General features: G+C 45.3%; 1 protein-coding gene and 1 pseudogene across 2 annotated transcripts; one reads left to right on the top strand and one right to left on the bottom strand.

The window, feature by feature from the left end:
* Window positions 1–3,354: 3,354 nt before the first annotated feature.
* LOC116095238 lies at window positions 3,355–5,383 on the bottom strand (annotated as a pseudogene).
* A 5,569-nt stretch (window positions 5,384–10,952) lies between these two features.
* Window positions 10,953–17,124, top strand: Fam205c (family with sequence similarity 205 member C). 2 transcript variants are annotated; one of them, XM_031377120.1, is made up of 5 exons: window positions 10,953–11,162; window positions 11,629–11,674; window positions 12,079–12,139; window positions 13,011–13,486; window positions 16,562–17,124. In XM_031377120.1, the coding sequence occupies exons 1-5, from the start codon at window positions 11,016–11,018 to the stop codon at window positions 16,804–16,806; spliced, it is 975 nt and encodes a 324-aa protein (XP_031232980.1). In that variant the 5' UTR covers window positions 10,953–11,015; the 3' UTR covers window positions 16,807–17,124. The 2 variants fall into 2 exon arrangements, with proteins under 2 accessions (XP_031232980.1, XP_031232981.1); XM_031377121.1 differs by lacking the exon at window positions 10,953–11,162 and adding an exon at window positions 11,340–11,457.
* The last annotated feature ends 6,284 nt before the right edge of the window (window positions 17,125–23,408 follow it).

Here is a 23,408-nt window from a genome sequence, read left to right as displayed (position 1 = left end):
TTTGTTTCTTTGTTTTTTGGAGGGGAAACTGGGAATGGAGAAATTTACAAGTAAATAAAGAAAATATCAAAAAAAAAAAGAAATTGCTTTTACATACTGATATTAATCAATCTCAAAGCCATTTATTGAAAGGACACTCCTTTTGCCACTGAATGGCTCTGGCATTACCATCAATCATTTGTCTATAATATGTGGCTACACCTATGGATTCGTTATTTTGTTCTGTTCACATGTCCTTTTGCTTTACTCAGATAAAAATCCTAAGTCTGCAAGGACTAGCTCTCCCAGTGTGGTCTGGCTTAGGCCTATGACAGCCAAAGGCATCTGGGCTGGGCTGGCTCACTTGGACTTATTTTTATTTTATTTTTAAAATAAAAAATTAATTAGTTGGTTTATTTACATTAAATGCTGACCCCCATCCCCCTTTCACAGTGACTCTCTCCCATCCCCCATCTCCCATCCCCTTCTCCTTTGAGAGGATGGGACCTCCCCCAGGTGTCCCCCACACCATGGTACATCAAGTCTCTGCCAGAATAGGTATATCCTCTCTCATTGAGGCTGGACAAGGCAGCCGTGTTAGAGGACAGATACCACAGTCAGGCTACAACTTTAAGGACAGCCCTTGATCTAGGGCCCACATGGAGACTGAACTGCATGTCTGCTACATACATGCTGGGGACCTCCCTTAAGCTCATGTGTGTTCTGTGGTTGGTGGCTCAGTCTCTAAGAGCTCCCAGGGGTCCAAGTTAGTTGACTCTATTGGTCCTCCTATGGGGTTCCTATCCCCTTCAAGGTCTTCAAGCCTTTCCCCAGATATTCCATAAGTGTACCCGACCTCATCCAGTGTTTGGTTGTGGGTATCTGCATCTGTTTCAGTCAGCTGCAGGGTAGAGCCTCTCAGAGGACAGCCATGCTAGGCTCCTGTGTGCAAGCATAACAGAGTATCATTAATAATGTCAGGGACTGGTGTTTCCCCTTGTGATGGGTTTGAAGTTGGGCTAGTTATTGGGTGGCCATTCCTTCAGTCTCTGCCCCATCTTTGTCCCTGACTTTCTTTTATTTATTTTTTTTGGTTTTGTTTTTTGTTTTGTTTTTCAAGACAGGGTTTCTCTGTGTAGCCCTGGCTATCCTGGAACTCACTCTGTAGACCAGGCTGGCCTCGAACTCAGAAATCCACCTGCCTCTGCCTCCTAAGTGCTGAGATTAAAGGCGTGTGCCACCACTGCCCAGTCCCGCCTTTCTTTTAGACAGGACAAATTTTGGGTCAAAAGTTTTGCGTGTGGGTTGATGTTCTGTGTCCACTGGGGGTCCTGCCTGACTACAGGAAGTGGCTTCTTTAGGTGCCATGTCCCCACTGTTTGGGGGTCCTGCCTGACTACAGGAAGTGGCTTCTTTAGGTCCTGTATCCCCACTGTATGGGGGTCCTGCCTGGCTGCAGGAGGTGGCTTCTTTAGGTACCATGTCCCCACTGTTTGGGGGTCCTGCCTGGCTGCAGGAGGTGGCTTCTTTAGGTCCTGTGTCCCCACTGCTTGGGTGTCCTGCCTGACTACTGGAGGTGGCTTCTTTAGGTCCTGTGTCCCCACTGCTTGGCATCTTGGGTAAAGTGCCGCACTGACTTCTGGGACCCTCTCCAACCTCAGGTCTCTGGGACTTCCTAAAGATTCCCCACCCCATTCCCCACCCCCACCCTGGAAGTTGTAGATTTCCATTAATTCTCCTGGGCCTCTGGGTCTCTCTCCTGTCTCTCTTCGCATCTAATCCTTTCCCTCATTCCTTTCTACCTCTCCTCTCTCACCCAGTTTAACCCTTCCATCTGCCTCCTATGACTATTTTGTTCCCCCTTCTAAGTGGGATCCAGGCATCCTCACTTGGGCCTTCTTTCTTGCTTAACTTCTTTGGGTCTATATAGTGTATCATGGGTATTCTAAACTCTATGGCTAATATCCACTTATAATATCATGCATGTCCTTTTGGGTCTGGGTTACCTCACTTAATCCACTATACAAACAAACTGAAAGAAAAAAAAAATCGCACGATCATCTCACTGGATGCCAAAAAAGCCTTTGACAAAAACCAACACCTCTTCATGTTAAAAGTCTTGAAGAGATCAGGGATTCTAGGCACATACCTAAAAAGCAAGCCAATAGTCACTCTGACTTACAATATCAATCCCTGAAAACTAGGGGACTGCAGATCCAGGCTCTAAAGGCCAGAGACTTACAGATATAGGTGCTCAGATCTGTCTGTGGGCTTTGATTGTTCATGGCTTGGCACTTGGCATACTTAATCCTCTTAGCTCAGATAGATGTAACAGAAGCCAGCACTGCTGTGGCTCTCAGCTACAGTCAGAATCATAGATCTTGAGTTTTAGCGCTTAGAATAGTTGGTACTGTATTTCTTAGAACTTAGGAGTCTAGACCTTTGACCCTAAGGACATGACCTTTGACCTTGAGCTCCCTGGAACTCGTCTAGTGACAGACTCTCTTGGGCTATTCATGGCTTTCTCCAATACTTCCACCATTATTCATAATCTGTGCCCCAAATCAGTCTCTGGAACTCCACAGGCACCTTCTTGTGCCTTCAGGCACCTGCTATTGCAGGCACGGATTTGAGGCTGTACACAGATCCTTGTGTCCTAGGGCACATAGTTTGAAATAGAAATAGAGGCAGTTGATTAAGAAAGGGGAAGAACACATGAGAACAGGAGTCGTCCAGTGAGCTGAGGGATAAGATGCTTTCTGAAAGTGCGGGGCTAATCAGCAGATTCCAGTTCAACCCACCAGAAGCCCTGTGTAGGGACCACATGGGCCACCCCCCTGGCCCAGCATAGGTGCAGCCATTTTGTTCCATACCTGCCAGTCACTGACACAGAGAAGTGACTTTGCTCGGAGCAGGGTCATGCTGATCACATACCCTGTTATGTCTTTATCTCCTGGGGAGTGTTAATGGTTTTTGTTTTTGTTTTTGTTTTAAGATTTATTTATTTTATATTTGAGTACATTGTCTCTGTCTTCAGACACTCCAAAAGAGGGCATTGGATCCCATTACAGATGGTTGTAAGCCACCATGTGGTTGCTGGGAATTGAACTCAGGACCTCTGGAAGAACAGTCAGTGCTCTTAGTTGATGAACCATCTCTCCAGCCCCTGAGGTGTATTAATCTTTTTTTTTCTTCAAAGTTTGGAGTGTTTAATAATTTTTTAATTCACACAGAAAAGCATTCTCCTCTCCAGTCGTCATCCACGGCATCTTCCTGACCATTTCCGGTTCGGTGGCTTCTTTTAGGGCCTGGATTATATCACATTTCTTGTTCAAGTCCAGACAACAGAAAACAGACTCTCATCTTGGGGAAACCCTCAGAAAGATAGCAGCACCGTGGGACAGCAAGAGAGCTCAGGAGCCCAGCTCTGCCGAGGCTGTGGCCATGTTGACATTTCTTTCTGCCTCCAGCTCAGAAACAAGCTGGACTAGCTCAGGGTGACTGAATTTTCCTGCTGTGGAATCATAGAAGTCTTGAAGCTTATTCTCTATGTCTTCATATTCTAATGCCTGAAGGATCATTTCACACTGGTCCAGTTGCTTCACGAATCTGGCTTCTTCACTAGACTGGGTCTCATACTCCTCCCAGAGTTCATATAACTCCTTCCTGAGGTCCTCTGGCAGCAGCTGCGTTATCTGTTTCATAGCCTCCTCCTCTCTTCTGTGTTTCTCTTCTTTAGGGATGCTATCTGCAGGTGCTATGTCCCCAATGATGCGTTCTGCCATATCGTGAACCAGGGCTAGGCATATACATCTATCCTTGTTAAGACGGTCATCTCTGGTCACCATAGCCATAACTGCCATCGGTACATGTGATCTGACACGCTTTCTGGCTTTTTAACATTTCTGTATACCCAGCCAGTCCGTGGGACTCTCAGCTACTTCTCCGCAAGTCCAGACCGCGCAAAACAAGGTGTATTAATCTTAATAATTCCACAAAGCTTTATGTAGGACCCATCAGATTAAAGGTCAATATGAACTGTTATGTCTAAAATGACTTGAGTCAGAGCCGACCACTGGGCAGCACTTCCTGAACCTGACTTTGAGCTCATTGTTGGTGTGTGTATGTGTGTGTGTGTGTGTTTTCCTTTATAGGCTGACTTGTTACCTGGGCCCAGTCCTGAATTCTGAGTTGCAGTCCTGATTGATCAGTGTCAGGGTGTGCATTCAACAAACAATCCCTGTCTGGCTGAGACCGGTGTTTGTGTGGTGTGTGGAGTGACTCTCAGACCTCAACACTGCATAGGAATGAATTCTAAGACCTCCATCACACTGTGTGTGTAACAGGTTTTTCTGCGAAGATGAAACACACACACACTCCTACTCATCCTAGATAGGAAGACTATGACAGACAAAAGTATGAATACCACCAAAGTCCAACTTGGGAAATCAATGAGTTTTATTGGGGTTACTTATAGGAATATAGGTAAGAAGTTAAATGACTCATGCATCACCAAAGCCCACCCCAGCTTGGGTGACAGCTCATAAAGGCTAGAAACCTGAAACACACTGTACAGCCTGCAGGTACCTCGGCAGGCTGGAGAATCCTTCCCAGGTGTCGGAGTCTGCCTGAGCATCTTCCAGGCAGCTCAGCAGATCTCTGCTTCTTCTGAGTGACTGGGCTTGTCTGCGAGTGACTCTCAGAGATCTCTACTGCTTATCCACTCTTGGAGAGGACTGTCTTGGTGAATCTGGTCAGTCTCAAGAACTCCCCGGAGCTGCTTTGAGTCGGCCATTTCCCATCTTAAGAAGTTTTCCTGCAGTGTTTCACCTCCCCCTTAGAGATTCTGTTCTTCCACTTCCCTTAAAAGGTTGTAATCTCAAAGAAAACTGCTACACAATACAAACGCATCAGTGGTTCCTGGCTGAGTTACGGACGAAGTCCCTTTTCTCCCATCCTGAGGGCCTATTTCCAGAGACATCAAAGATTCATCAAGCCTCATCTTGAGTGCTGCATTCAAGGCCCAACGCAAGTACCCCACAGCAGTTGTGACTGAAGCAGGGCCTTCTTATCAGGACTTGCGGCTTCAGTCACAGTGGTCTTTGCAGCCAGATAAAGTGCCCTGAACAGTCGGGCAGCCATCTGGCTGCTCTCCTGAGAATGGCTGCTTATTGACAGTTCCCTACTCCAGGCTGCCAGGCAAGGGGAAAATTCTGCTGTCATTTCAAAGCTAGCTAGAATGGCTCTCTCTCAGCAGCTCCACTGATTCAGAGAAAATATTATAGGGTGTTTACAATGCCTATGAAATCTCTATATAAAATGAGCAATCACAACAGTGTCCAGCAGTACTTAACGGTATCTAGTGATGCATAACCTGTCTGCAGTCTAGGGAGAGCTGGGCCATTCCGTCTGGGTTCCACAGACCTGTGGTCAGTCTTCATGGCACTACCACAGAGCTTTGATCTACACTTTAGTTTTGAAACCAGACTCAAGCTTTAGTCTTTTTAAAAGGAGATTTTAGTGTTCTGGGGTCTTGGTACTTACTACCCTGAATTTTAGAGTCAGATGATCAATCATGCAAAAAGGCCTGCTGGGATTTTCTTGTGGATTTCCTTGAGTCTCTGGATAATCTGAGGAACACTGTTAGGATTCGTGACCTATGAGCAATGTGTGTTTATTCTTTAAGCTCTCCCAGCAGGAGGTTGTAGCTTTCAATGTGAGTCTTTTCCATTTTTTTTTTTGATAGATTTAACTCAGTCTTAATTTTGGACAAATGTACAAGTGACATTTACATTTTTTCCCCAATTTCTGCCAAGAAGGATGGCACATGCTTTTAATCCCAGCACTCAGGAGGCAAAGGGATATGGATCTCTGTGAGTTTGAGGCCTGCCAGCCTGGTCTATAGAGTGAGTTTTAAGACAGCCAGGGCTACATAAGAACAACTGTTAAAAAAAAAAAAATCAATGGCTGATTATTTCAAGTCCGTGAATATCCAATTGATTTTTGTACAGTGACCTTGTATCCTTCAGCTTTCTTCAGCTCATAACTGGTTCTGGTAACTTAAAAAAATAAAATAAACAAAAGAAAACAGAGTCCATGCATTGTCTACACACACTATTTGCAAAATAGGGCAATTTTGTTTCTTCCCTTCGGACACTTCCCTTCTGTTTCTTTTCTGTCTGGTTGACCTGGTCAGAACCTCTGGGGCAACGCAGAGAAAGAAGCATTGTTGAAAAGCTAATATTAAGTCCACTAGGATCCTGTTATATCACCCCAGGAATACACCCAGAGAACTCTAAGACCTATGGCAAAGATGTTTCCATATCCATAGCTGAAAAATGGAACGGATTTAGATGTCCATCAACAGATAAATGGTTAAATAAAATATGTTACATTTTCATCCATAAATAAAATAGGATTCTAATGAAATGGAAGTAGAAATCATGTTAAAATAAATAAGCCGGACTCAGAAAGATAAATGCTGCTCTTTCTCTCATATACGGGAATCTAGATTTAGATGTGTGTGTGTGTGTCTTTGAAAGAATTTGTGTAGAACAGATATTATTTCTTCCTTAAATATTTTATAGGATTCAACAGTGAGCAAATATGTGCCTGAAAATTTCATTGCAGCAGAAATATTCTGCAGTGATATTTTAAGTAAAATAAATGTGATTTCTCTAGGAAGGTGGAGAGCTACACAAGTTGTCTGTTTCTGTTAGGTCCTCTATTTGAAAAGTAAACAGTTCATCTCATAACTCATTTTTGAGCTGCTGTAACAGAATGCCAAACAGGGGAAATTATAAAGAATAGAAACATATTCTCTCAGCTGTAAGCTGGGCCATCCAAGCTGAGAACACGAGACTCTACTGAGAACCTTAGCACGGTGGGAATCAGGAGGGCAACAGGAGATGCAGTGTCCTCAGTGGGCGAAGGAGCAGAGATCGAGGAAGAGCTTCCATGATTGCCTTGAGAGCAGCTTATCTTCTTAATACTGTTGCCTTGTCAATTAGCTTTCTAATATGCAAAATTTGAGGGATCATAATATCAAAGCCATGAGTCCATTTCATCTAAACTGTCAATATATAGATACTAAAATGTTCATATTACAAGTGCATTACACCTTTGGTATCTTTGGAATTTGGGATTAATCACCTCTTTAATTTTTAGTATTGGTGTGTTGTGCCCTCTCTCTTCCCCCTGTTTTCCTGTATGCAGGATTCTGATCTTGATGAGGGTCCTATGCCCTGTGTGAATCATATTGAAGTTTCTTAACCAGGTTTCTTGGGTTTCCTAGGATGTGCACAAATAAGTTCATGCCACTGACAGTAAATCACAGATTGAGTGTGGAGGCTATAACTGGGTGTGGTGGTTCACACCTCTAATCCCAGCACTAGGGAAGCAGAAGCAGGCGGATCTCTATGAGTTTGAGGCCAGGTTGGTCTATCTTGTGAGCTCCAGAAAAGCCAGGATTTGTCTCAAGATGAACAAAGATAAGGACATAATTTCATTTTCTCCTGTTTGGAGATCAATTGAAGCCAGATATGTATAAATAACTTAATACCCTACTGTCTTAGTTAGGGTTTTCATTGCTGTGCACAGACACCATGACCAAGAACTCTTCTTATAAAGGACAACATTTAATTGGGGCTGGCTTTCAGGTTCAGAGGTTCAGTCCATTGTCATCAAGGCGGGTGCATGGCAGTGTCCAGGCAAGCATGGTGCAGGAGGAGCTGAGACTTCTACACCTTCATCTGAAGGCTGCTAGCAGAATACTGGCTTCCAGACAGCTAGGATGAGGGTCTTAAAGCCCACACCCACAGTGACACGCCTGCTCCATCAAGGCCACAACTACTCTAACAGGGCCATTCCCTGGGCTGAGTATATACAAACCATCACATCTATTGCATAAGATTTTAATTTTAATATTTACTTAAATGATAACTTGCTGGATCCTGCCCCTAGAGATTCTGATGCATTAAGCCTGATCTAAGGCCTGAATAAAAACATTTTTACAGCCTTCCCAAGATTTGACAGGATGATTGGGAGCCGTTGGAGTAGATGACCTTGTAAAGGTTCTTTGATGCGGTTGTTGCCCAGGAGTAGGAATACTAGGTGGGCTTCTGCTGCCCTCTAGTGTCCACTGGAGGTGCTTTCACTTTAAGGAGCCTAATGATTTCAGTGTGTGCCATGCACTAACCAGAATGCTCGAGTGTGAAAGTGGTCGTGTACCTCTGTTCCCAGAACCTTAGAACATCTCAAGTGTCACTAATGTTTTATGAATGTGAGATGTAGCAAAATCTTTCCAAAGGCCTTTGTGGAGAGACAACACTGGCGTTCACAGAGTGTCTGCCCAGATTTTCCTTTACAAGGCTGTGTAACCCCCAGCACCTATGAACTGAGAGCCATGAAGAGTTTTATGGGGAAATCTGATGACAGTAACTGTCACCGAGGCATGACAATGGAATCAGGCTCTGCCTAAAGCATGTTTCCTTTACGATGTCATGTCTCCCGAAGCCCACAGAGACCTGTCATGGGCTTCATCTCCCCATTTACTGTTCAGGCATGAGGCAAAAGAGCAGATGTGATAATCCACATACACATGACTAAAAGTGGCCTCGCCACATCCACTGTATGACCAGCACCTTTCTTCAGGAACTCTGGGCCCACTGTGCTCTCCACATAGGCATCTTCTGCCCTCAAGCGACAAACCAGCAAATAAAAGCCACGCTACAGGGAAGTCTGCAAACCTTCTGTCCTAGTACGCGGTTCTAACTCCTCAGCCCTGAGACAGGGGAGCAGCTCCTTGAGACGCCACTACAGAGGCATGTGTGTGCAGCAGAAGGTCCTCGTGGTGAGGTCCTGGCAGCTGTGGGTCCCTGTGTAGTAAATGGTGCACCAGCAGGAACAGGTGCAAGGTTTGCGGAGTTCATTGGTCTTTGCCTGGGTAGAAGTCAGGAAAACAAAGCCACAGAAGCCTAGAGGGCAGCAGAAGCTGCTGGAAAGCCAGAGCCTGTCAACTGAAAGCGAGAAAACACCATGGGACGTGCTGGCCGAACATGTCTGCAGTCCTGGCGTTTAGGAGCAGGAAGCGGGAGCCCATGAGTTCATGGCTGGCTTGGGAGACATGTTGAGACCCTGTCTCAAATAGAAAGTTATATAGATTAACTACTACCTGAAGATTTGCCATCAGAAGGTTGTGGGCTTCTAAATGTATTCACCGATGCATTAGTCTACCCTGAAGTTTACTTAGGTTTTGTCAGTTCCTTATAGATGTAGATTCAGGGTGTTTAATGTGCCCGTGCTTTGCCTATGGCCTGTCCCGTGAGATTAGGTATGCAATCTTCTATGTGTGGTATCATGCTAGATTTTTTTTAAAAATTCAGATTTCGGAACACTTTGAATTTCAGATTGAGGCTCATTAATAGTAAAAGAAATCTGCTACTTGGTAGGCACGTGGGCCTGCTGCTAAAGTGCTGATGCACAACTGATAATCCGAGTTGCTTTTGTCTCCCTGGGACCAAAATATCTGCTGAATAGGAGGGTGGGATTCATCTTGATTTACTTACAGTTTTAGTTTCTATAGTGGGGGAGCATGGCAGAGTGGCTCAGTCTGTGGCAGTGGGAACATGAGGCAGTGGCTGTTCCCATGGTGGTGGGCGAGGAAGTACAGAAAGAGCTTGACCTAGATCTATAACCTGCAAAGGCCTGCCCTGATGAACTCCTCCAGAGGTCTCCAGAGCCAAAACGTGAGCCTGTGAGGATGTTGCAGATTCAGACCTAACACTGCTTTTCATTTGGCGTTTGCTAACCTGTCATTTAGGACTCATCCTGTGCATGAGTACACTCATTCCTGCTTGTTAATATTTGCAAATTCATAAAAGACGTGGAAAAGGCCTGAGTCTATCGCATGTTCAAGTGTGACTTTTCCTAAATCTTTTGTTGTTGTTTTTGTTTTTGTGTTTTTTCTTTTTGAGACAGGATTTCTGTATAGCCCTGGCTGTGCTGGAACTCACTGTTGTAGAGCAGGCTGGCCTCAAACTCAGAAATCTGCCTGCCTCTGCCTCCTAAGTGCTGGGATTAAAGGCGTGAGCCACCACTGCCCTGCTTCTAAATCTTCTTTAATCTAAAAATTGGTGAGATATTTAAGAAAAACATTCATTGATTCATCTATCAAATAATTTCCAGAATATTCTTCCTTGTAAGTAGTAAAAAAATAAAAAGTCCTCATGACCACAATTTAAATTTTTCTTTTGCTGATATACTTAGCATAAAATAAACTCACCATTTTAATACCTTTTCTTGGTATTCATGTATTTATTATCTTATTTTGGTGCTTGGGGTCAGGCAGAGCCTTACACCCATTGGCAAAGTTTCTCCCACAGAGTTCCATGGCCGCCCCTTAATTGTTTCTAAGTGAGAAATTCAGAAGCATAAAAGACACTCAGTTTGACTATCACCACTGTACATTTCCAGAACAGAAAGTATCCTTGTTAAAACACCGTTTCACACTTTCCCAGGCTCGGGAAAGGATGGCTCTTGCTTCAGTACTAACTAGCAGTCATTGCCTGACACATTAAAATTATGCTTTTAAGATTTAACAATGTAATGCCTAACCTTGTTCTATGATTTGTAGTTATCTTCCCAGTACAGATGATTTAGTTTATGATATTCCTCTTAGCCCCTATCTTGGCAGTTGCCAGGATAGAATTAACAGAGCTATTGCAGGGAGCGCTGTGTCCAGAATAGGAAAGCACAAAGGGGATCGCCATCCATGACCTCGGCAGCTTTATCGCAGCCTCTGCAGCCTGTAGCGACAACCAGACACCCTCATCTGAACACTGAATCACCACAAGAGTTTATCCAAGATGGGGGAAGGTTTGTAATTCTACACCTGCCTTGTGGAACAAGAGCTCTTTGTGATGTAGTTTGGTGGCCAGGGTATATCTTCTGTGAGGCAGAGAGCCAAACTCTAGAATTCAGAGGCATTTCATTCTAACACCCTGGAAGCCTAGGAGAGGGATGACTAGGGAAGCTGAATGATGTTGGCCCCTTCTTTTATTCTGTGGAATGTGGGAAGCTCGGTATATACATATGGATCTCTCTTCATTATTGCCCTCCTCATTTGGCATGTGAAAAGGAGCCACCGAGGATTAAGGTTGGGAACTATCAAGAGCTGTACCAAGGTAGGAAAATGCTATGACCAGGCCTGAGCATGTTGTTTAAAGAAATTTATCCCTTCCACGTCTCTTGCTTATCTTACTTCTTGGTTTTTCTTTTTTAATAAGGGTTTCTTCACTGGACCCCAGCTCAGTTGGTTGGTGGACATTCATGTCCTTTGATAACTGAAGTCCTTTCGTTACTAGTATTGCTCATCGATTAATTTGTTTCATCTTTCTTCCTGCCCCCCGCGCCCCGAGTCCACCACAGAACTTGTCCATGAAATGGAGTGGAGGGAATAGGGTATGGAAGAGCCCCAAAGTGAGTCAGAAATGAGAACAAGAATTGGGGTCATGACATGAGGGGGAGATGCAGGGGTCATAGAGCTGGATTACAGACAGTGACTGGGGGAGACTTCAGAATTTTGTATCACTTTAGACATGAAAAAAATGATGTCTTTGCTTCATATTGTGACACTTTTTGTCTTTCAAGTGTTTCCGAAGAATCAAACAAAAGCCTAGTGACAGAATGACAAGAGGTAAATGCTGATTCCTTTGGTTCCCTACCCCTGTGGCTGAGGGTTCCACAGATCACCCTCCATGATGACTGGCCCCAGAAGCCAAGCCAGGCATTTCCAAGCCCTCAAAACTGTAAAATAAACAGTGAGAACTAATGAAGACTTATGTGGGTAGGGAAAAGGCTGGGCCTATCCCATCTCCTATCTGACCTCCTGCCACCTCCATCTTTCCCACAAGACGGGCACTGGCAGGGCATTGAAGATCATGTGGAATTAGATATAGGACAGCAAGCAAATTGTTAAGTTGTACTCGGAGCATGTGCTCTGGGGGTTGCCTAGTCACCTGTCCTTCAAAGGTCTTCAGCTTTGTATAGCTTGCCCTCTCAGCCTTCCCTTCGGCCTAACACTGTGTCCTCCTCCTTTAGCTAAGAGAACATCCAAGGAAGAAAGTGAGAAGCTGCAGAAGCTGCTCTCGATCATGAAAAGGTGACCTCTTGCTCTCTGTAGTCTCCCAGCTCCTAGCTTGGATGTGGTGATCACTTAGCTGGCCTGGGCAAGGGAGGAGGGTGGGGGTGCTGACTAGAGACACCATGGAGTAAGCCAGAGCAGAGAGGGCTCGTATGTCTCAACAGGGAAGGGCCATCCATTTTACTGTAGGTCCTAGTAGGTCTGCAATTCAGGGTTAATTGGTGATGGCATTGTGTTGGGATAGGTGATTCGGTCAAGAGAATAGGTTTGGCATAAAGAAGCCATTACTTACCGTATCTCTTTCTGGCTTCATCCTTTCCAGGGTAGAACTCTGGGTCTGGCTGAATTCAGCTGCTATGCATAATCTCCTCAACTCTCTCTGCCATAGGCCAGTCCTTGGGATACTCTAAGTCATCTATCTTTTATTTTTTTTCTTAGAATTTTTGTAGAGCAGAATTGATTCATGAGAGATGTTGGGGACAGCAATTCTTAGAATGAGGGCTTCACTTCTCACAGTTCGAATATACCGTTTACCAGGTTTCTTAGCCCCCAAATAAAACTGCTTCAGGCCTTCTGTGGTGCTGTCCTTGGTGGTTCCTCATCAGCTAACCACCTGATGCCCATCTGCCTGCTTCTTTCCTTCTGGTTCTGCTTCTCAATATGGTTGGCAGAAAACTGACCAAAGTTCCCAATTCTCTCCGAGGGCTGTACCCTCCTCCAATAGCTTGTCTGAGACCTCTCCCCAGACTCTCAGTCCAACCCACTCAACCCACTCAACTCAAGACAAGCAGAGTAGCAGACTTCAGAAGGTAGAGGCCCAGGACTCGTAGGGAGAGGGAAGGAAACCAGTCTTCATGCGGTCATTAATGGTTGCCATTTCCCTTCCTAGCCAGGGCTGGTTCCCTCAAGAAGGAAGTGTGCGGCGGCTCCTGTGCTCAGATTCCTCTTGCCCAATCTGCAATGCCATGTCTCTGGAAATCCAGCAGTTGCTGGGGGTTGAGAACAAAAAGACCCCCTCCAGTCTACTGAGGCCTTCACATAGCTTCTCTTGCCTGGAGGCCTTGTCTTCATCCAAAGTGTCGTTGGACCAGAGTTCAGAGCTCAGTTCCCAACGCTCCAGAAACATTTCATTGCCATCCAAGTTCACGTTGCCACAATCAACAGCTCAGAAATCTACTCTGTCGCCTGTTCCACCTGCTGGCGACTCTGTCCTCCAGTGTTACCAATCTCCCCAGCAAAAGCAGGAGCCTAAAGGGATAAATGCCTTCCAGGATGTAAGCAGTCTGTCATCTTCAAGTACAGACGTGCCTGCGAACCAACAAAAGAAGAGGAAGAAAACCAAGAAACTTGTCCTGAAGAGCCAAGGTCAGCAGTATTTGAGTGCTAGACTCCCTCCTAGTCCCAGCACCAGGAGCTTCCTGAACTTAAGCCAGTACCCTATGCCCACATATTCTCAGTACCTGCTGTTCCTATGTCCAAAAGGCCCCAAGATGCTCTTGAGTATGGAAGGCTATAAATGCATGTGTGCTCACATTGAACTTCCCCTTGATCTGTGGAGGAGTAGCTCCTGGGGCATCTTGTAGTGCAACACTTCACCATTTACAATATTTTCAAAGCCCAGAAACTCAACAACCAACAACCATTGAAAGGATGGGCTTGTATCCCTGAGACTCTAACATTCACAGAAGGCCACTCCAGAGTAGACCACAGACCCATCCCATGGCTTAGGTTTTACTCTCTCCAATGTTTAGCTTTCATGTTAGTGGCCTTTATGTAAGGAATGTGTGTGTCCATGTGCGCATGTGTGCGACATTGAAACATCAACGTGCCATCACTAGCTTTCTTTCTGTAGTTTATCTTTTGCACACTGGATTTTTGAGTCTGTCTTTAGAGATCTTTACTTTTTTTTTGTTTGTTTTGTTTTGAGACAGGGTTTCTCTGTGTAGCCCTGGCTGTCCTGGAATTCACTCTGTAGACCAGCCTGGCCTCAAACTCAGAAATCCACCTGCCTCTGCCTCCCAAGTGCTGGGATTAAAGGTATGTGCCACCACCACCGGAGATCTTTCCACAAAGGGGAGAGTATGGGACTTTCTTAGCCAAGAGCTCCTTTATCTCTGCATTGCCTAAAATTCCCTACACTCCATTTAGCTTCTTCCCCATATTTTCAAACTTGGGCGTTTTCATGGACAAACCCAGATGAATGTCCCAGTTAAGGTCAAGTGTGAGGTCTTGGTGCCGGTGACTATAGAAATGGTAGGTAGCCTCGGTGGGATTTGCCACTCATCCGGAGAGCTCTGTAGATGCAGAGAACCACACAATGTAACACTGAGACACAATGTAACAGGTGCTCCAGCCTGCCTCACCAGATCCAGGGACCTTCCTGATTAGAAGCCATTTCCGTCCTCAGGAGGAGAGCAGCCTGGTCCTGTGGTGTGCCGGTGTGCAGCCTGGTCTTGTGGTGTGCCGGTGTGCCGGGCTCTACCTCCAAAAGCAGTTGAAATGGCAGGTTGATTTAGTACTGCTGGAACTCTTCCCAAAGGTCCAGCTGCTCCTGTCCCCTGCTGAGCAGTGTGGCCCCTGCCCTGAAGCAGCACGACCCTCATCTTTGGTGAGTTTTTCTCAGCCTGAGCCCTTGAGAGGATGATGACCCGTGCTGATCTATGGCGGCAAGTCCATAGTTGATTGATTAGACCAAAATATTGAGAGGCTGACAGATTATATGTAGGGAGATCTGCTGGAGCACCATCCCTGCCCCCGTCTGTGATTTCTGAAACAGAAAACCACTGTCTACAGGGTTCCAGGAACTCTTGAGACAGCCACTTGGTTCTGGTCTTCCCTGGAAACAGGTCTGAGACACACAGATAGTAATCAGCCCCTTACATAGAGCAGACTTGCTGGCTGCTGACAGGCCTTGACTGGCAGCAACAAGAGTTACCAGATGTTGGCAGCAATGACCCTAAGCTGGCTAAACCTTGTCTCAGGGAGTCACTGAGAAACGAGAAATGATTGCTTTCCTACCATGGCTGCCTGCGGTTTGGTGGATCTCTCTGGGCTATTACATTGGCCTTTCTAGCCAATACATAATACAGAGATGGGGCCTGAGTCCATTGTAGTCTTTGACTCAGTCTTGTGAAGGTTTTTTGTTTGTTTGTTGTTGTTTTTTCAAGATAGGGTTTCTCTGTGTAGCCCTGGCTGTCCTGGAACTCACTCTGTAGACCAGGCTGGCCTCGAACTCAGAAATCCACCTGCCTCTGCCTCCCAAGTGCTGGGATTAAAGGCGTGTGCCACCAGGCATATTAAGGCCTGGCCATGTGTTTCAAGTGCCAGTACACCTTATGCACAGATTGTACTCCAAGCTGAAATACCTCTGAGGATGTGTTCCTGACATTCCACAATCACTCAAAGCACTTATCTTTCCTAAACGAAATTTTGAGCTATAAAAGAAATTCCTAGAAATACATTTGGAGAGATCTCATTCAGAGAGGGAAAATGTTTTGGTCAAAGACTTCCTCCACACAGCAGATGTTTGCTAATCTAAACAAGCAAAAGAAAGCATTGACCCAGGACTCTCACCCCCCGCCAGGCCCCCACATGTCCCTTAGATCTAGAGTGATCTTGAAAGAGGAGCTTTTAGCAGAACTAAAGATAGAGTAGAGCCAAGGGCGTCCTCCACTGACCATAGTGTCCTAAGGTTCTCCCATGGAGCTTCTGACATCTCCCAGTCCAGTCTAGACACCGTAGAGAGGCCTAGGTGCTTGTGTGTACCTGAGGGTCAATGTGAATAATCCAACCCAAGACCCCTTAGACCAGGGTGAAGCCCAGTCCTTACCTAAGCAGGGAAGACAGAGGACCTAGTGGAATGCAAACCAGCCAAGAATCACAGAGCGCAGGTACACACTCTGCTGACATTCAGGTGGCAGCAGAAGATTTCTGTGCAGAATCCCAGGGCCTCTCCACTCTCCATCTGCTCCTTAGGCTCTTGCTCAGGTCGATTTTATTTTTTATGCCGATGAGTTGCCTTCAGGTAGTAGGGACTGGTGAGCTCTCCCTCAGTAAGCTTCCGTCTCTGGGCCCTGCCTTCACTTTCTTGACAATGCTCACCAGTTTCTTCACTGGTTCCCAGAGCATCCTTCAGGATTCCTTGGGGCCAAATAACCACATAAAATTATCTATACAACCATTAGATTAAACCAAATGATCTTACTCAAAGGTTCCTGAGAATGCCCAGCCTGGAGTGCCCTGCCCTTATAAGGCTAGACCTTATAATGCCAACTTAGTAGGCTGGGCCAGTATTTGAAGGGGACTTCATTTTTTTTAAAACAGAAAAAATTCAAGGTGGGAATTCTTCCAGGCCATGCTGTAGAGGGTAAAACTTGGTAGAGCTGGGAGTTGAAGGTTCTGATGGGGAAGGCTGTACTCACTAGAGATCCACCTTTCCAGAAGCAGCACCCTCAGAAGCTGAAATGGAAAACAAGATGACGTTCTTTTCTCACTGGGTTAACCCTGAAGTGAAATGCGACAGACCAGAAGAAACCATTGCCTTCCCTAAGTCTGAGATGGGAGCCAAACCGGAGACTGGAGAGCCCAAGAAGAATTCTGTCAAAGTCCGAGTAGAGGGATCCAACATGGAGAAACCTGCCAATGACCCGAAAGCCAAGCATCTCCATGCTAAGAGGAACGTTTGACTTTCCTTGACTCCCACAGTGCCTGCACAGCTCCAGCAACACCCCTTCAGCCCAACCAGCCCTGGGCCCCATGGCTACTCCCACAACTGCTTCAAAACTGTCTACAACTAGTGTCAACCAGGTAGGAAATCCGTGCCAGATCTCCTCTCAGAAGGCCCTGGTTTACACAGAGGATAAGCATGTCAAGCAAAAAGAGTCCATAGGCTCCCAAAGCTCTGCGTCCTCCCTGACAAAGGCTGTCAACCATCATTTCTACTCCCAAGCAAGTATGCCATGATGTTCTCCAAATATACTGTATACCTATAAAGCAAAGAACTGCCTGGATTTTCTTTTCGTTTTCATTGCCGTATGTGATAAAGTAGAAAAAGTTCTCTGGGTGGTATGGGTGCTTAAATCTGCCTTTCATTTTGATGGGTCAGCATATATATCATACGTATATATCCTATGGATAAAAGGGCTTGTGTGGAGAAGGAGGGCCCCTTGTTTAATGTACTCTGAAGATAGAGATCAAGCTTGACTTCCCATGATGTGGTATGAGGGCAGGGGTGGGGGTGGGGTGGGGTGGTTCGGGGTGTAGGGATGGATACCTCTGGTTCATAAGGAAACCCTGGATCTGTCACCATCCCATCAAATCAAGAGGAAGTGGTAATGGGAGTTGCTTCCTCTCATAGGACCCTGCTGTTTAACACAATGTGTTCGCTGCCAGCAGGGATACAGAAGCCGCAGGTGGGAGAAAGTATGGAAAGTATGGATGTGTGCCATTCCCCCTCCCCACCCCCCAGAGTAATTCTAAAGGAAGGAAGGCCAGCCCTCAGTTGATCCACAAAGCAGAGAAACACAAGGCCCAGGCTCGCTGAACTAACACCCTCCCCAAAGATCAAGGAGGTCTTCCGACAGGCATCCTTTATGTCCAGTGGGAGCTAGGCAGAGAGCCACAGAGCTCGGAGATTACAGGGAGACCTGAGTGAGGGAACTGATGGGCTCAGGCGGGAAACCGAGTTAGTGTGCACACTTCCTGGGTTAAGATGGGGTGGCTTCTTCCCATGCCCCACTCCAGGCTGTTAGCCAGCTTCTAGTTCATGGCAAAACAGGGCAATTGATTCTCATGAATTCAGGTTTATTTTATATTTTTTTCCATAGAATATATTTTGATCATACTTTCCCCTTCCCCAACATCTTCTAGATCCCTCTCTGCCTACGTCTTGTTACCCATAATTCATGGTGCTGCTCAGCCCTCATCAGAGAAGGCTCTTGTAGTAGACGATAATTAACAAGGAGATCCACAATTGGACAACGTGGAGGAGGGGGAGACTTTGGAACATTCAGTCTTGAGTGGGATGTCTTTATTAAAAATGCCTTCCCTCAAGGCTCAGGGATCTGTGTGGAAGATGAAGCAGAAAGATTGAAGAGCCAGAGGCAGTGATGATCTTAAGGAAACAGTGACTTCCCCACAAATTTTTTTTTTTTAAATAAATCTCCTTTTTCTTCTCTTTTCCTTTCTTCTCTTTTTTCTCTTCTCTCCTCTTCCCTTTCCTTCTTTCTTCATTCATCCCTTTCTCTTTCTTCTTTCTTTCTTTCTTTCTTTCTCTCTTTCTTTCTTTCTTTCTACTTCTCTTTCCTTTAATTTATGAGTGCATTGTCGCTGTCTTCAGATACACCAGAAGAACCCATAACAGATGGTTGTGAGCCACCATGTGGTTGCTGGGAATTGAACTCAGGACCTCTGGAAGAGCAGTTCGTGCTTTTAATCACTGAGCCATCACTCCCCCCCACCAAAAAAAAAATTCTTAACCTTCACCCCCTGCCCCCACTCCATCCTAGAAGGGAGGTCATAAGATTTGCAGAGCACAGGAGTGAATGTGTGCCTGTTCATTTCCTAGCTTTGCGAAGTCTTGGCATGAAAGCCTTTTGCCAGCAAGCAACTGAGACCCCTGAGCAGGGGCAGAAATTCCCCGCTCCTATTACAAAATCGCAGCTTATTGGAAATCCCTGACTCTAAGGCTCCTGTTCTACTCACCATCTCAAATTCTCCATGTGCTTTGTGTAAAACAGCTGGCTGCTAAGTTCTCATAGCCTCACAATCTTACCTTTAATATACCTCTCCATTGCCATCTGTCTTAGTTAGGGTTTTACTGCTGTGAACAGACACCATGACCAAGGCAACTCTTATATGAACAACATTTACATTAAAAAACAACAACAACAACAACAACAACAACACTGTCGGGCTGGAGAGATGGCTCAGTGGTTAAGAACACTGACTCCAGAGGTCCTGAGTTCAAGTCCCAGCAACCATATCGTGGCTCACAACCATCTGTAGTGGGATCTGATGCCTTCTTCTGGTGTGTCTGAAGACAACAACAGTATACTCATATATATAAAACAGACAAACAAACAAACACCACTGCCAATATGAACAAGATTTAATTAGAGCTGGCTTACAGGTTCAGAGGTTCAGTCCATGGCTGCGCTCAGGCAGGCATGGTTCAGGAGGAGCTGAGAGTTCTACCTCTTCATCTGAAGGCTGCTAGGACAAGGTGGTGTTTTGTTTGTTTGTTTGCTTGCTTTATTGTAAGGATATTTAATGAGCAATAAGGAACTTGCCTAAGCTAAAGAAATTCCCAGCAAAGCCAAGATATAAACATTTGAATATTAGGTATTTCAGAAATGAAAACTATTTTAACTGGAAATGCAGTAGAATATAATGAGCATACTAATAGAAAGTTATTTAAATGAACAAGCTTAACATATAATAATTTTAACAAAAATACAATTCTCTAGATTGAGGAAATTCAACAAACTCCACCGAATATATATTTCTAAGAAAGTCACACCAAGAAACATCTTAGTGAAACATTTGAAATGTAAATGTAAAGGGCTAGGTAAAAATACAGTATCCCAAACGCAATGTATGCAGTAGTGAATGGCTTACTGGAAAAGGTTGACTCAGCTGGAAGTACCCAAAAATTTTGAAGAATGAGAGGGAAAAACTTTAAAAAAAAAAAAAAAAAAAATATATATATATATATATATATATATATATATATATATATATATATATATGTTTGGTTTTTCGAGACAGGGTTTCTCTGTATAGCCCTGACTGTCCTGGCACTCACTCTGTAGACCAGGCTGGCCTTGAACTCAGAAATCCGCCTGCCTCTGCCTCTCAAGTGCTGGGATTAAAGGCGTGTGCCACCATCACCCGGCTTAAAAGATATTTTCTTTATTTACATTTCAAATGTATCCCCTTTCCCCATATCCCCTCTTCCCTCCCCCTCCCTAGGATGAGGGTCTTAAAGCCCATGCCCACAGTGACACATTTCCTCCAACAAGGCCACACCTATTGCCAAGGCCATTCCTGGGCCAAGCATATTCAAACCACCACACCAGCTTACCTTGCCTTTGCCTGAACAAGCTGAGTCCCTGTAAATATATTAATGATGATTATAGTTTGTAAAAAAAAAAAAAAAAAAGTATTGTGTTTTAAGTTTTTAAAAGAGCAGCGTAAGATTTTCAGAAAAAAACTAATTGGAAAATACGAAGTTTCTGTAACCCTTTCCTGCCCCTGGCAGTTTTCTTTATTATTATCTCTTGTGTCATACTTTTCTTTCTTACAATTGAGTGACCTATACTGATGAATTCCTAAAGTCCACCTTGTACATTACCTCTCACTTTTGTTTGTTAAGGTCACCAACTATTGATTTAAACATTTTTACAAGGACAGCGATTGTTTTAGCAAAATAGGGAGTGGAGGGCATGAAGTGTGGCAAAGGTGAAGGGAGGGGTAGGAACCCGCCTGGGAAATCTGGTGACAGTCACCTTGCTCTGGCAGAGGAAAGAAGGGAGCTGCTTCCAAGAGCGAAAATTTCCAAGTGGCTGAAATGGCGAAGGGAGAATTCTAGAAGACCTTGGAGTAGCTGGTGAGGAAAGCCAGCAAGCCTTTCCTTTGTAGAGGCCTGGGAAGAGCCCTGCTTGGCTGAGCTTCTAGAGAGCCTCACTGCTAAATGGTGGGGACAGAGGGACCCCCGGTATAAAGCACCATACACTGCTGAAGGCACCTACAGCAATGTCTTCACACATATAAGCTAGAGGACATTCACGCATGCGTGCTTCTCTGGAGAAGTCTTCACGTGTTTTAGTCCCAGACCAAGGTCTTGTTCAGGCTCCTTTCATCCAGTCTTTGCCCAGGACACCACCAAGAGGCCATGCAGGCTGAGCTATGAAGTCTCGGTGTCACTTTGACGTTTTTTTTGTGTTTGTTCTGTTTTAAGAAGAAGTCTTGCTATGTAGGCATGGTCTCTATGATGGCCATGCCGGGCTCCCATGTATCCAATGGACCCTGATACCTTCGCCCTGATTGGGCTGAATGGCAGCTTCGGCTCATGTATTATTAATACCACCTACCTTGGGCCACTCTCACTAATCAGACAGTCCTATTTGTGTTATACACACTACGATTTTCTTTCTTTTTTCATCTCTTAAGTTTTTGGTTACAGTTTTTCTTCAGTCTTGAGAATTTCACACATGTAATATGACATTACACATCTTCAGTTTCCCCTCTAACACCTCTTTTATTCCCCTAGTATGTCCTTTCCTAACTTCATGGATTTTTTTTTTTTTGGTAGCCCACTATGTCCAGTAAGTGCTGCCTATATGGGGCATCCAGGAGAGCATGGGAGACCTAACAATCACCACAGCCTCAAAAGCTAATGAGCTTCCCTTCCCCAGCAGAATTAGCAGCCAATACCTCCTCAGCGAGGGGCGGGGCCTGGAGATCGTCTACCCCACCTATGCCAGGCTGGCTTGAGCCATGCCATGTCCAGAAGACAGGACTTCACAGCACTCCGCCCTTTCTCCAGGTTATATTCCTTCCATCTTGTCTTCTGCAAAGCTCCCGAGCCCCGGTGCTGGGGTGTGAATACAGATGTCCCGTTTAGTGCTGAGCGTCCAGTCTCTCATCTTCAGCACTGTGACCAATTGTGTTTCTCTACTTTGACTGATGTGCTCTGCAAAAAACCACTTACTTTGACCAAGGTTGAGAGCAGCTTAGGTCTATGTGTTTTAACATTAATATTTAGAATGCAATTTGGCAACATGATTACATTAGTTACTTTTCTGTTGCTCAGATAAATCACCCCAAGGGGAAGAAATGGTTTATTTTGGGCTTAACATTTCCAGAGGGGATACAGGCCAGCACAACAGGAGAGGCATGGTGGCAGGCATGGTGACAGGCATGGCGGCAGGCATGGCGGCAGGCATGGTGGTAGGTATGGCGGCAGGCATGGCGGCAGGCATGGCGGCAGGCATGGCGGCAGGACTGTAAAGTAGGCCTGGCATCGGGAGTCTGGCTCATCACTTTTCACTCCCACACATAAAACCCCGAGGAAGAAAAGGAAGCAGGGCCAGGCTATAAAGCAGCAAAGCCCACTCCAGTCACCTACATCCTCCAGCAAGGCTGGATGTCGTTAGGAACCGCCTAAAGCTTCCATGGTGTTCTCAAGCAGTCCACCAGTTGGAGAGCAATAGAGGTGAGTCTATGGGAGGGGTACTTCAAGCTACAATAATGATTGTTTTTGTAAAACAACAACAGCAGGCTCTATCAGCCTATGGCTGCTTTCTAGCTGTTTTGTTTTTGGTTTGGTTTTTTAATTTTGAATCTTCCTTTATTTTTATGTGTATGCTTGTTTTGGCTGCATGTGTTGGTGTGTACCATGTATGTGTCTGGCACACAGAGGCCAGAAGAGGATGTTGGGTCCCCTGTTATGGCTGCATGTGTTGGTGTGTACCATGTATGTGTCTGGCACACAGAGGCCAGAAGAGGATGTTGGGTCCCCTGTTACTGGAGTTATAGGTAGTTGTGAGCATCTCCTTTGTTTCTTGAGACAGGGTCTCACAATGTAGCTGAGGCTGGCCTTGAACTCAATATCCTTCTGCCTCAGACTGGGATTACAGGCATGTGTCACCATGCCCAGTTTACCAGAATCCTTAGGAAAACAGATTAAAAAAAAGTTATAACATTTTAAATAATTACTCCTTTGAGAATTTCATGCATTTATACAATTTTTTTATTATTATTATCTCTGGATAATAATAGTCCCTGGTGGAGGGACTTTTGTGCCTGATGCTGCAATCCTAGCTCATGTCTATGGGGGTCATAGTCCCTAGAGTAAAACCAGCTCTTGTTATTTTGCTATATGCTCATGCTGTCCTAAATATTTATGCTGACAATTATAGGTATGGGCTATTCTTAACCTTGGTCAGAGAAGTTTCTCTTTGGAGTGAAAATAGGTCAAAGCTGAGATGGATAGCTGGTAAAAGAATAAGGAGGGAGACCGCATGCTCCAACCTAAGGGGAATGTCATATTAATTCCCTCCCACAACCACTACCACCAAGGCTCGGGAGAGGGAAGGGATGCAGGATGGGAGGAACGTCGTGAAATGGCATTTTCTGGGCATGGTGCACCTGCATCGCTCATGCGCTCACGGCAGCTACGGCTGTCTCCATGAGACCTGTACAAGATCAAGCCAGCAGACATCCTGGCGTAGATGCAAGTAGATGCTCTCCAGGCCCCTCCCCTCGCTGAGGAACTGTTATGTTA

Source organism: Mastomys coucha, unplaced genomic scaffold (assembly GCF_008632895.1).
Source record: "Mastomys coucha isolate ucsf_1 unplaced genomic scaffold, UCSF_Mcou_1 pScaffold18, whole genome shotgun sequence".
Taxonomy (NCBI): Eukaryota; Metazoa; Chordata; class Mammalia; order Rodentia; family Muridae; genus Mastomys; species Mastomys coucha.
The sequence above is the reverse complement of the archived record's forward strand: the minus strand, read 5'-3'. Positions and strand labels throughout refer to the sequence as shown.

Excerpts from the sequence above, each read along its gene's own strand:
- Fam205c (XM_031377120.1), top strand. The coding sequence starts at position 11,016 with ATGATGTTGGCCCCTTCTTTTATTCTGTGGAATGTGGGAAGCTCGGTA. Across the intron at positions 11,163-11,628 it reads CTATCAAGAGCTGTACCAAG|TGTTTCCGAAGAATCAAACA; the intron begins GTAGGAAAATGC and ends TTGTCTTTCAAG. Across the intron at positions 13,487-16,561 it reads ACTTGTCCTGAAGAGCCAAG|AAGCAGCACCCTCAGAAGCT; the intron begins GTCAGCAGTATT and ends CCACCTTTCCAG.